Genomic DNA, 13,695 nt, shown 5'->3' on the forward strand with positions numbered 1-13,695 from the left:
CGGTGGCTCACACCTGTAATCCCAGCACTTTGGGAGGCCGAGGCGGGCGGATCACAAGGTCAGGAGATCACAAGGTCAGCAAGACTCTATCTCAAAAGAAAAAAAAAGACTCCCATTTTCCCCTCCTCCCAGCCTATTTTTAAATTTTACTTTATATTATTATTATTATTTTGAGATTGAGTCTCACTCTGTTGCCCTGGCTGGAATGCAATGGCACGATCTTGGCTCACTGCAACCTCCACCTCCCAGGTTCAAGCGATTCTCCTGCCTCAGCCTTCCAAAGTAGCTGGGATTACAGGCGCCCGCCACCACGCCCAGCTAAGTTTTGTATTTTTTTTAGCAGAGACAGGGTTTCATCATATTGGTCAGGCTGGTCTCGAACTCCTGACCTCAGGTGATCCACCCGCCTCGGCCTCCCAAAGTGCTGGGATTACAGGCATGAGCCACTGTGCCCGGCCCACTTTATATTATTTTAACATCATTGAGTTTTGTGTCTTGTTTGTTTCACCTATTGTAGGCTTTTGTCCATGTCATTAAAGGTTGTAAAACTATCCATTCTGTGAATATGCCATTTCTTTAGATTGGGTTCTAGCTTCTTTTTTTAAATTATTCTTTCCTCTTTTTTTTTTTTCACTATTTTTTTAAAGAGAGTCTTGCTATGTCACCCAGGCTGGAGTGCAGTGGTGTCATCATAGCTCACTGCAGCCCTGAACTCCTGAGCTCAAGCAATCTTCCCTCCTCAGCCTTCCGAGTAGCTGGGACTACAGGCGCATGCCACCATGCCCAGCTAATTTTTAAAGTTTTTGTAGAGACTGGGTTTTGCCTTGTTGTCCAAGCTGGTTTCAAACTCCTGGCCTCCAGCGTTCTTCCTGCCTCGGCCTCCCAAAGTGCTGGGATTACAGGTGTGAGTCACTACGCTTGTCCTGGGTTCTAGCTTCCGGCTGCTATATAGTAACTGCAAGAGGACTGTTTTTCCTAAGCCTTTGACCCAGAGGTTTGGTTGTGCTCAGTCTTTATGGGGACAGAGGAGTAGTCTCACTTCCCATTAGTCTGAGTACTGAGTGATTAGGGGACATTCTTGTTCGTCTCAATATCTTTATTCCTTTTCCTCTCCTCTTCATCCTGACTTTCCCTCTACTGCCTTGTCCCTCTTCCCTTAGGTAAGTCAAATCTCATGGATGCCATCAGCTTTGTGCTAGGTGAAAAAACCAGCAACCTGCGGGTAAAGACCCTGCGGGACCTGATCCATGGAGCTCCTGTGGGCAAGCCAGCTGCCAACCGGGCCTTTGTCAGCATGGTTTACTCTGAGGAAGGTGCTGAAGACCGTACCTTTGCCCGTGTCATTGTAGGTGGGTGAGGCCAGGCAGAAGGCTCTCCTTGGGTCCTGGGAGGTGGCTAGACTAGTGGACTGGAACAGGAAGGGGGCCTGACCCTTGCCAACTCATGCATTGTCTTGTAGGGGGTTCCTCTGAGTACAAGATCAACAACAAAGTGGTCCAACTACATGAGTACAGTGAGGAATTAGAGAAGTTGGGCATTCTCATCAAAGCTCGTAACTTCCTCGTTTTCCAGGTGGGCGTTTTTAACAGTTATTGGCTATCCCGTTTTTGCCAGACCGTGTCCCATCCCCACTGTGCCTGCTCCATCTCAGGCTTTATCATCTCTCACTTGAACTAATGTAGCACCTTGTTCACTGAGCTTCCCGACTTCTCTGGCCCCTGAGCCAGGTTCATCTTATGAGGACACACATTGTTTTGTTTCCCCTCCCTTTTTTCCTTAAAGCATTTCAGTGATTCCTTATTGCCTTACAGTGGTGGTTCTTAAACTAGTCTCCAGACCAGCAGTATCAATATTACCTGGTAACATGTTAGAAAATGCACGTTCTCAGGCCCTACCCTAGACTTCCCGACTTGGAAGAAACTGTGGGGTGGGGCACAGCAATTTGTGTTTTATCAAGCCATCCAGGTTATTATGATGCTGGCTGAAATTTGAGAACTATTGCCTTAGGATGAGATCCAAACGCCTAAGCCTGTCATTCAGGAAACACCATCATCAAAATCCAAATACCATCTGCATGTTCTTCTCCTCTAGCCTTGCACTCCAGCCTACCTAAATCATTTATGGTTCTGCAAATTCACCTGCTTTCTTTGGCCTGCAGGTCTTTGCATATTTATTTTCCTCTACATAGAATAACTTTCTCTCTCTCTTTTTTTTTTTTCTTTTTGAGACGGAGTTTGGCTTGTCGCCCAGGCTGGAGTGCAGTGACACGATCTTGGCTCACTGCAACCTCCGCCTCCAGTGTTCAAGCGATTCTCCTGCCTCAGCCTCCCAAATAGCTGGGACTACAGGCGCCCGCCACCACGCCTGGCTGATTTTTATATTTTTGGTAGAGATGGGGGTTTTACCATTTTGGCTAGGCTGGTCTTGAACTCCTGATCTCAGGTGATCTGCCTGCCTCAGCCTCCCAAAGTGCTGGGATTACAGGTATGAGCCACTGCACCTGGCCACCTTTTCTCTTTTATTTTCTTGGTTAGTTTCTCTCCATCTTCCAAACTCAGCACAGATGTCACCTTTGGGAAGCCTTCTGAGATAGATATCCCTATCAGTCTCCTACCCCCAAGCTTCATTTTGTCCTTTTCCTGTGCTGCTTCTGTTACTGCACGTAACACTTTCTTGTCTTTGTCCCTTTGGCTCCCTGTGCTCCTCAGAGGGCAAGGAATTTGTTCTTTTTTTTTTTTTTTTTTTTTTTTTTTTTTTTGAGACAGAGTCTCGCTCTGTCGCCCAGGCTGGAGTGCAGTGGCCGGATCTCAGCTCACTGCAAGCTCCGCCTCCCGGGTTTAAGCCATTCTCCTGCCTCAGCCTCCCGAGTAGCTGGGGCTACAGGCGCCCGCCACCTCGCCTGGCTAGTTTTTTGTATTTTTTAGTAGAGACGAGGTTTCACCGTGTTAGCCAGGAGGGTCTCGATCTCCTGACCTCATGATCCGCCCGTCTCAGCCTCCCAAAGTGCTGGGATTACAGGCTTGAGCCACCGCGCCCGGCCAGGAATTTGTTCTTAAAGCCCAATGTGAAATGTGGCACCAGGGGCGTGGGAGAGAAAGTTGGTAACTTTTTCTGGATGAAGGAGTGGAAATGGGTAAGGTGAACTGGGCTGGCTGGGGTCTGAAGTGGAAGAGTGTTTTGACCTTTACTAGGGTGCTGTAGAATCTATTGCCATGAAGAACCCCAAAGAGAGGACAGCTCTATTTGAAGAGATTAGTCGTTCTGGGGAGCTGGCACAGGAGTATGACAAGCGAAAGAAGGAAATGGTGAAGGCTGAAGAGGACACACAGTTTAATTACCATCGCAAGAAAAATATTGCGGCTGAACGCAAGGAAGCAAAGCAGGAGAAAGAAGAGGTAGGTGGCCAAGCTACCTCTTGGCTCTGAGGGACCAGGATGGAGCCAGTGCCTTATCGGTGCACCCCTGCCACCATTCCCCTGTTTGCACAGGCTGACCGCTACCAGCGCCTGAAGGATGAGGTAGTACGAGCTCAGGTACAGCTGCAGCTCTTTAAGCTTTACCATAATGAAGTGGAAATTGAGAAGCTCAACAAGGAACTGGCCTCTAAGAACAAGGAGATCGAGAAGGACAAGAAGCGTATGGACAAGGTGGAGGATGAGCTGAAGGAGAAGAAGAAGGAGCTGGGCAAAATGATGCGGGAGCAGCAGCAGATTGAGAAGGAGATCAAGTAAGAGGCAGACCCGGGCCTGCGACTTATGGGAAACCAAGAGGCCGTGCTGTTTATTAGGGTTCCTCCGTGCTGTTTATTAGGGTTCCTCCGAGCCCGGAGTTCAGTACCCATACTCATTTCTCTGTTATTCTCCTGACTTGCTTTTGTAAGAACCAGACACATTTCTTGACTTGCAGTTTAGACAAATAGAATATTTAAGCACTCAGGCCCTGGGTAGACAGGTGCTCAGATGAGGGAGAACTCAAAAGGGGTGGTGGCCTTGCCAAGAAGGAGGAAACAGTGTGAGGCCTAGCAATGGAGTGGCTGAGAAGGCCTTCCTAGAAGAGGGAAACTGAAGCTAGAAGTTTAAAGGATAGGAATTTGAGGGGCCAACTAAGTAAATACAGGATGTTCTTGGGAGCTGTTAATGAGCATCCTGGCCAGGGTTGAGGCAGAGTTGGTAGCTTTGCCTTATGGAGTTGCTGGCTCATAGATCCTGAAAGTCATACCTTTCAGGGAGTAGTCAGACTGCCCCTTTTTTTCAGGATCTGTGGGGCATCACGCCCTTGTTCTTTTAGGTAATTCCCTGAGGTTGGCTCAGGGGCTCAAGCTCCCCTTTGGATGAAAAGCTTGGGAACCCTCCCTTCTTCCATAGTGCTCACTGGTTTCCCCCATCCCTCTGGCAAAAGGGAGAAGGACTCAGAATTGAACCAGAAGCGGCCTCAGTACATCAAAGCTAAGGAGAACACCTCCCACAAAATCAAGAAGCTGGAAGCAGCCAAGAAGTCCCTGCAGAATGCTCAGAAGCACTATAAGAAGCGTAAAGGTGACATGGATGAGCTGGAGAAGGAGATGCTGTCAGTGGAGAAGGCCCGGCAGGAGTTTGAAGAACGGATGGAAGAAGAGAGTCAGAGTCAGGGCAGAGATTTGACCTTGGAGGAGAATCAGGTAAGCTCTGGAAGGGGTTGACAGGGAGGAGATCCCTGGGCTGACATCTGCTGACTTGGTCATCCCTATTCTCCTTCTCTGTCCCTAACAAAGGTGAAGAAATACCACCGGTTGAAAGAAGAAGCCAGCAAGAGAGCAGCTACCCTGGCCCAGGAGCTAGAGAAATTCAATCGAGACCAGAAAGCTGACCAGGACCGTCTGGATCTGGAAGAACGGAAGAAAGTAGAGACAGAGGTGGGCTATAGTTATAAGATTAGGGATGATGGTCCACAGAAAAGGATACAGGTTGAGCATCCCCAATCCAAAATAATCCAAAATCTGAAACGTTTCTGGTCTCAAGCATGTTGGATTAGAGTTACCCAAGCTGTAATGATAGTCTTTTTTTTTTTTTTTTGAGACAGAGTCTCACTCCTGCCCAGGCTGGAATGCAGTGGTGCGATCTCGGCTCACCACAACTTTCGCCTCTCGGGTTTAAGCAATTCTCCTGCCTCAGCCTCCTGAGTAGCTGGGACTACAGGCGCGTGCCACCATGTCCTGCTAATTTTTGTATTTTTAGTAGAGATGGGGTTTCACTCTGTTGGCCAGGCTGGTCTTGAAATCCTGACCTTGTGATCCGCCCACCTTGGCCTCCCAAAGTGTTGAGATTACAGGCGTGAGCCACTGCACCTAGCCATGATAATCTTAATGATAATGACAATAGCTCACATCTGTTGAGCACTTACTGTATGATAGGCAGTGTTCTTTACATGTATTCACTCATTTAATTCTTCATTTATGATTACCTTTATGGAATGGCTACTGTTACCCTATTTTACAAATGAGGAAATTACAACACAGAGTAATTTGCCTAAGGTCACAAGATTATTGTTATTTTTGAGACAGGGTCTTTCTCTGTCACGCAGGCTGAGGTGCAATAGTGCAACCATGGCTCACTGCAGCCTTGACTTCCCAGGCTTAAGCAATCTTCCAACCAGAGCCTCCCGAGTATCCAGCACTACTGGTGCTTGCCACCATGCCTGGCTGCTTTTTTTTTTTTTTTTTTTGTAGAGACAAAGTCTCATTCTGTTGCCCAGACTGGAGTACAGTGGCATGATTTCAGCTCACTACATCCTCTGCCTGTCGGGTTCAAGTGATTATTTTTTTTTATTTTTATTGTTTTTTGAGATGCAGTTTCTCTCTTGTTGCCCAGGCTGGAGTGCAGTGGCGCCATCTCGGCTCACTGCAACCTCTGCCTCCTGGGTTCAAGCAATTCTCCTGCCTCAGCCTCCCGAGTAGCTGAGATTACAGGCACCAGCCACCATGCCCAGCTAATTTTTGTATTTTTAGTAGAGACGGGGTTTCACCTTGTTGGTCAGGCTGGTCTCGAACTCCTGACCTCAGGGGATCCACCCGCCTTGGCCTCCCAAAGTGCTGGGATTATAGGTGTGAGCCAACGCACCCGGCCCGGTTCAAGTGATTCTTGTGTCTCAGCCACCCGAGTAGCTGGGATGACGGGTGCCACCACACCTAGCTAAATTTTTTGTATGTTTAGTATAGATGGGATTTTGCCGTGTTGACCAGGCTCATCTTGAACTCCTGAACTCAAGTGATCCGCCTGCCTTGGCCTCCTAATTTTTTTATTTTTGTAGAGTCAGGGTTCTACTGGTTGCCCAGGCTGGTCTTAAACTCCTGCCTGCCTCTGCGATCAGCCTGCCTCGGCCTCCCAAAGTGGTGGGATTATAGGCGTGAGCCACTGTGCCCGGCCACTCACATAACTATTAAGTGTCAGAACCAGACCCTGGGCAGTGTAGCTCTAAAGCCCACACTCTTACAAAATATACTTCACTTACTGCCTCCCTGATATCAATATTGTAATAACAACAATGATAGACATGTCGTAGTGTCCTAGGAGTGTACAGTGTTCCAGGCATTCTGCTAAGCACTTTTAAATATTTAAAAGAATGTTGGCCAGGCCTGGTGGATCACTTGAGGCCAGGAGTTTGAGATCAGCCTGAGTAACACAGTGAGACCCTGTCTCAAACTTTAAAAAATAATAAAATTTTTTAAAAGAGGAATGTGATAGTCATTAATATTAATAGCAACCCTATTATTAAGCACTTAATGTGTATTCTATGCAGTGGAGATTACCCACATTTTGCAGATGAGGAAACAGGTACAGAAAGGTCTGTGAAGCTTTATCTTGATTTGAGCCTCCATGGTTGGTGAAGAAGATGCCTTGGCTGAGTAGAACACCTGTGAGAGGTTCTGGAGATCTGGGAGGCCCCCATCATCAGTTAGTAGATCCAACCGAACACCATCTATGTCTGCTTTTTAGTAGGCCTCCTATATTAGTGACAGATTGTCCTGGACTGTTGGGCTCTTGGATGAGTGGGCACATAAGGGGTGTTATCTAGGGCTCCCGTGGTCTTGGCGTAAACTTGTACAGCCCCTGGTGATGGAATACATTTGTTTCCCAGGCCAAGATCAAGCAAAAGCTGCGGGAAATTGAAGAGAATCAGAAGCGGATTGAGAAACTGGAGGAATACATCACCACTAGCAAGTATGTAGCTCTGCAACTGTCCCCCTTACTTCCAGGCCTGTTCTTGTGACCCTACCTACCTGCCCATCTTCATGCAGGACCCCCAGAGCCTCTCTGAGCCAGGAGTATTTTCTCACCAGCAGGAGTAACTCCTGTGTGCCCTCACTTTGTAGGCAGTCCCTAGAAGAGCAGAAGAAGCTAGAGGGGGAGCTGACAGAGGAGGTGGAGATGGCCAAGCGGCGTATTGATGAAATCAATAAGGAGCTGAATCAGGTGATGGAGCAGCTAGGGGATGCCCGCATTGACCGCCAGGAGAGCAGCCGCCAGCAGCGAAAGGCAGAGATAATGGAAAGCATCAAGCGCCTTTACCCTGGCTCTGTGGTAAGAGCAGAGGGGGAACTCATTTCCTGAGTACTTACACTCACTGTCACACGATTTTCCCAGCAGCCCTGTGCAGACCAACTTGCCAATCCCATTTTTATTGTCAGGGGAAATGAGGCTCGGAGAGGTTTAAAAAAAGCACCGCTTCTAAGTGGAAGAACTGCAGTTCAAACCCAACTTGTTCTCCTAAGCTCATGTTCTTTTTTTTTTTTTTTTTTTTTAATTTTCAGCCTGTCATATTAGGCAATCATATTCTTTTCATCATAACAATACGTCTTCTGAAGGGTTTGTCTTGCTATGTCCATGCCTCTGGGAGGGGAATTGGAAAACCAGGAAAGATTTTGGAAGCAGGTGGGGCCATGGGGCTGGAATTACTCTCCCAGGAAGTAGCTCTGCAGTCTTCTCTATGGGCTCCGTTGGCATGTATTAACTGGCCCAGTAGCTTTTAGGGACATCCTGAGCTTTATCAGACCTCTTGATCTTTTGACCTCTTTCACCAAATCCTGAGTTCCCAGGTTCCTTGAATATTATCCCATACCTGGGTTCAACTTAGTTTGGTTCCACTAATATTTCCCTGTCACTTCTCTAGAGGCTCTGCTGGGGAGAGAAGTATGATTAGAGTCAGTCCCTGCCCCCTTAATCTGATAGTTCTTAGAGAACCAGGCTTGGTTTTGGAGACAGGGGGAAGGGAACTGGTAAAAGATTAATTGATTGATTGATTGATTGATTTTGAGATGGAGTCTTGCTCCTTCGCCCAGGCTGGAGTGCAGTGGCACAACCTTGGCTCACTGCAATCTCCGCCCCTAGGCTCAAGCAATTCTCCTGCCTTAGCCTCCCAAGTAGCTGGGATTACAGGTGCCCACCACCATGCCCAGCTAATTTTTTTGTATTTTTAGTAGAGACAGGGTTTCACCATGTTGGCCAGGCTGGTTTTAAACTCCTGACCTCAAGTGATCTGCCCACCTCAGCCTCCCAAAGTGGTAGGATTACAGGCGTGAGCCACCACGCCCAGCCAGATTTATTTCACTAAGTACTTGTGAAAATTTGAAATAATATATGTAAGATATTTGGCATAGTGCCTGGGTGGCGGTGGTCTGTAAAATGGTAAATGAGGTTTAGAAAGATGATTCTGGATTCAGACACGACTGCCTGAAGTCATTGCTTGGGAGCCATAATAGGCTTTTCCTTTATAGCATGGGGGCTGTGTTCTTCTGTGAGATAGGAAAAACCGAAGTGTTTTTTCTACTCTCACACCAGCACAACGCTTCACTTCTGACACCAGAAGTGTGGGGGTTTTTCCTTACACACCAAGCAATTCTCCAGCAGATACCAGCTGGGTGACCTATAATTCAATTCAACTCTGACACTATTTATCTGGAGATAGCATCAGATCTCATGGGTTAGGGGCTCAGTCCAAGACTTCAGATGCCAATTGCAAGTCTCAGGTTGTGACTTGTGGTTCTGACTGACCTGCTGTAAATTACAGTTCCTGAGAATCCCTCCCTGGGTTCGATTAATTTACTAGTGCGGCTCACAGAACTCAGGAAAATGTTTTACTTATGTTTACCCTTTTATTATGAAGGATATTACAAAGGATGCAGAGAACAGCCAGATGAATGCATAAGGCAGGGTATGGGGGAAGAGGTGTGAAGCTTCCATGCCCAATCTGGGCAAGCCACCCTCCAGGTACCCCCACACGGGGGCTTCATTACGTAGGCCTGATTGATCAAATCATCAGCCATCGGTGATCAGTTCAAACTTCAGCCCCTCTCCCCTCCTGAAGGTTGTGGGGGTGGAGCTAAGAGTCGCAAATCTCATCCTGCCTTGGTCTTTCTGGTAACCAGCCCCTATCCAGAAGCTATCTATGGGCCTCTAGCTATAATCATCTCATTAACATACACAATGCTCATTCCTGAGATTCTAAGGGTTTTGAGGGTTGTGTGTCGGGAACTCGCGCGTAGAAGACTAAGTATATATTTCATAAAACACCACAGTCCACTTTGATCTTCAAACACAGATCCTTTACATCAGAACAATCATGTAATAAATAGAAAGAGGCTGGGGGCCAGCGGATCACGGAGGTCAGGAGTTCGGGACCAGTCTGGCCAACATAGTGAAACCCCATCTACTAAAAATACAAAAATTAGCTAGGCATGGTGGCGGGCACCTGTAATCCCAGCTACTCAGGAGGCTAATCACTTGAACCTGGAGAGGTGGAGGTTGCAGTAAGCCGATATTACGCCCCTGCACTCCAGCGTGGGCGACAGAGTGAGATTTTGTCTCCAAAAAAAAGTAGAAAGATAACTGGTACATTACTAGAATCCCATTTAATTAATAATTAGTCTAGTCCATGATCATGTCATGATTTTGTTTCCTAGGGTGAGGCCATTCAGGTTTGCAGGCTTTTATTCAATCTTGTTAGGTTCCAAAACGAGGAGTATTCTCAGCAAACATAGCTTCACACTTTCGGGCATCTGGGATAATTGTGCTAAGAGACAGTATCATCTCTTGCTCTGAACCTGTTTTGAGGTGTTATACTGAGTTTCCCTCATTACATAACTCATTTATTCATTTCTTTACCTCCCTTCTCTTACCCAAACTTTTCCACCGTTGGAAGGGACATTAGGATTGGCCACTATGCTGATCTAGAGTGCACACAGCAAGCTAGTCTGCAATTGCCTCCTCCTCAGTCCATACAGTCCCATTCAGTTAAGGTAGGGTTACTTGGGTACAGAACTAGTGGGCTGTCTTTTTTGTTTGTTTTGAGACAGGGTCTCATTATGTTACCCAGGCTGGTCTTGAACTCCTGGACTTAAGCGATCCTCCCACTGCAACCTCCAAGTAGCTAGGATTACAAACACACACCACCATGCTTGGTATTGGGTTATCTTAACCACTAGGCATACAGTTGCGTTCACTTCCTGATATGGATTCTAGTCTGTCCCCTTTCCACACTGGGAATTAGGATTCCTGAGCCAGCTCCCAAAAGCTTCATTCATACTTCAGTTTTCCCTTCCTACTTTACTCAGTACGGCCGCCTCATTGACCTGTGCCAGCCCACACAAAAGAAGTATCAGATTGCTGTAACCAAGGTTTTGGGCAAGAACATGGATGCCATTATTGTGGACTCGGAGAAGACAGGCCGGGACTGTATTCAGTATATCAAGGAGCAGCGTGGGGAGCCTGAGACCTTCTTGCCTCTTGACTACCTGGAGGTGAGGCTTGTTGGGGATTGGGTCAGGCCAGTGTTCAAGGGCCCCTCTTCTAGTACTCCCTGTTTGTGTTCTGCCACTGACTGAGCTTCTCCCCACAGGTGAAGCCTACAGATGAAAAACTCCGGGAGCTGAAGGGGGCCAAGCTAGTGATTGATGTGATTCGCTATGAGCCACCTCACATCAAAAAGGCCCTGCAGTATGCTTGTGGCAATGCCCTTGTCTGTGACAACGTGGAGGATGCCCGCCGCATTGCCTTTGGAGGCCACCAGCGCCACAAGGTGTGGATTTTCTTGCCCAGGTTGAAGCTGGACAGGCTCAGTACTGGAGATTCATTTGTTCAGCTTCTCCCCCTCTTCTCTTTCCCCTGCTGTGTGTAGACAGTGGCACTGGATGGAACCCTATTCCAGAAGTCAGGAGTGATCTCTGGTGGGGCCAGTGACCTGAAGGCCAAGGCGCGGCGCTGGGATGAGAAAGCAGTGGACAAGTTGAAAGAGAAGAAGGAGCGCTTGACAGAGGAGCTGAAAGTAAGCCACAGGCAGTGCTGTTTTTAGCAGTGGGAGTCCTAAGCCTAGGTCCTTACCTTACTCCTAGGGCTAGGAGTCCTTACCACCTAGCCCTTCTTTCTTGTTCCCTTCAGGAGCAGATGAAGGCAAAACGGAAAGAGGCAGAGCTGCGTCAGGTGCAGTCTCAGGCCCATGGACTGCAGATGCGGCTCAAGTACTCCCAGAGTGACCTAGAACAGACCAAGACACGACATCTAGCCCTGAATCTGCAGGTGGGGCCTGGCCTTCAGCCCTGTTCTCCAAAGGCCATCCACACATTCCTGGCCTAGGTTTCTCTGAGGGTGGGGAACTTGTTTCACTTCCCTGTCTCCTCCCAGCCTGCCGCAGGAAGCCAAGTATAGCATAGAGTCAGACAGCCAGGGATTCAGAGCTTGGCTCTGCCTTGAGTATGACATTAGGCAAGTAATTTCACCTCTCAGTGTCAACCTTCACATCTTAATCTGTGAAATGCAAGTTAAGATAATACCTACTCGGCTGGGCACGGTGGATCACCTGAGATCAGGAGTTGGAGACCAGCCTGGCCAACATGGTGAAACCCTGTCTCTACTACAAATATAAAAAATTAGCTGGGCATGGTGGCAGGCGCCTGTAGTCCCAGCTACTTGGGAGGCTGAGGCAGGAGAATGCTTTAACCTGGGAGGTGGAGGTTGCAGTGAGCCAAGATTGCGCCATTTTACTCCAGCCTGGGTGACAGAGCGAGACTCTGTCTCAAAATAATAAATAAATGATACCTACTTTATAGGGTCATTATGAATGAGTTAACATGTAAAGTGCTTAAGATGCTATGTGTTCGGTTTATGTTAGGTGCTATGTTGCATAATTTGTTCATTCAGCAAATTTGAATTTTTGAAAGTGAGCTGTGGGCATTTCAGTCCCTGCTTGTGGTAGTGGTGGGGTGGGGGGCGGTACTGTTCTAGGTATATTAATGCTTTTTTTTATTATTATTATGGAGTACTTCCCCATACCACCCTGGAGGTCTTATATGTGTAGTGTGTGTTTTTATATCTATTTCTAAACTCAAAAACCCTAAACTGAATTCTGAAACAACTCTGCCCCCAGGGGTTATGGATCAAAGATTGGGACCTATACCTAATGATGTTTACCATGTGCCCAGCCCTGTGGATTGAAGCTGGCTGAACTGGATGCCAGGGAAGAAGCCATGTGATGGTTTCTGTGCAACATCATGGAGACTTGACTAGGGCAGTAGTGCTAAGCCAGGTTCTCTCAGATGTGGAGAGCTAGCCCTTCCTGACTGTGGGACCAATGCAGCCAAGGTAGCTTTCCTCCAAGGAGCCTGGCCTGTTTTGTTCTCTCAACCCATTGCTGTAGGAAAAATCCAAGCTGGAGAGTGAGCTAGCCAACTTTGGGCCTCGCATTAATGATATCAAGAGGATCATTCAGAGCCGAGAGAGGGAGATGAAAAGACTTGAGGAGAAGATGAAACAGGTTGGTGGGTGGGGCCATGCCAGCGTGTGCATCAGGGCAGGACTGGGACTGGAAGAGGACAGACTAAAAGGGCCGATGCCCTCCCTGGCTTCTCTTCTCAGGTAGAGGATGAGGTGTTTGAAGAGTTTTGTCGGGAGATTGGTGTGCGCAACATCCGGGAGTTTGAGGAAGAGAAGGTGAAACGGCAGAATGAAATCGCCAAGAAGCGGTAGGTGGGAGGTTGGTAGAAGAGATTGGATGCCCTTGAGCCTCTAACCTGAATCCTTGGAAAACCAGATGCTGTCATAGGCAAGGGTCAGCTCTTAGAACTATGTGGTTTTGTGAGGTAGGCCTTAAAGAACAGAAATCAGGAGGGCAGTATGGCATGTTATAGTGGTTAAGAGTGCTAACTCGAAACTTGATTTCCTGGATTCCTGGATACAGCCCCAGCTCCACAATCGTTATCTTTGGCAGTGACTTGACTTCTGTAAGCTGCAGGATCTGCAGAATGGTATAATGATACCTATCTCATGGCATTGTTGGGAGGATCAGGTGAAAATAATTCTTTTTTAAGATTACCTGTTTTACTATTTTTTTCCTGAGACAGGGTCTCACCCTGTTGCTGAGACTGGAGTGCAGTGACAACCTTGACCTTCCCAGGCTCAGGTGGTCCTCCCACCTCAGCCTCCTGAGTAGCTGGGACTATAGATGTTTGCCATCACACCCGGCTAATTTTTGTTTTTCTGGGTTTTTGTTGTTGTTGTTGCTGTAGAGATGGGGTTTTGCCATGTTGCTCAGACTGGTCTGGAACTCGGGCTCAAGTGATCCTCCTGCCTCAGCCTCCCAAAGTGCTTGGATTACAGGTGTGAGCCATAGTGCCAGCCTTTTTTTTTTTTCTCAAGATGGAGTCTCGCTCTGTCGCCCAGGCTGGAGTGC

The 13,695-nt window shown here is 47.7% G+C and overlaps 1 protein-coding gene across 1 annotated transcript in view; it reads left to right on the forward strand.

The window, feature by feature from the left end:
* Positions 1-13,695, forward strand: part of SMC1A (structural maintenance of chromosomes 1A) — a 52,722-nt gene that overhangs the window by 6,747 nt on the left and 32,280 nt on the right. Inside the window, exons 2-15 of the mRNA XM_033201814.1 lie at positions 1,161-1,349; positions 1,460-1,572; positions 3,192-3,395; positions 3,489-3,727; positions 4,399-4,657; positions 4,751-4,891; positions 7,114-7,196; positions 7,349-7,556; positions 10,586-10,771; positions 10,870-11,049; positions 11,149-11,295; positions 11,409-11,546; positions 12,664-12,780; positions 12,882-12,988. Coding sequence (XP_033057705.1) covers positions 1,161-1,349; positions 1,460-1,572; positions 3,192-3,395; positions 3,489-3,727; positions 4,399-4,657; positions 4,751-4,891; positions 7,114-7,196; positions 7,349-7,556; positions 10,586-10,771; positions 10,870-11,049; positions 11,149-11,295; positions 11,409-11,546; positions 12,664-12,780; positions 12,882-12,988 — 2,311 coding nt within the window. The remainder of the gene's footprint in view (positions 1-1,160; positions 1,350-1,459; positions 1,573-3,191; positions 3,396-3,488; positions 3,728-4,398; positions 4,658-4,750; positions 4,892-7,113; positions 7,197-7,348; positions 7,557-10,585; positions 10,772-10,869; positions 11,050-11,148; positions 11,296-11,408; positions 11,547-12,663; positions 12,781-12,881; positions 12,989-13,695) is intronic.

The sequence above is a fragment of the Trachypithecus francoisi genome, unplaced genomic scaffold (genome assembly GCF_009764315.1).
Source record: "Trachypithecus francoisi isolate TF-2019V2 unplaced genomic scaffold, Tfra_2.0 Lachesis_group6, whole genome shotgun sequence".
NCBI lineage: Eukaryota > Metazoa > Chordata > Mammalia > Primates > Cercopithecidae > Trachypithecus > Trachypithecus francoisi.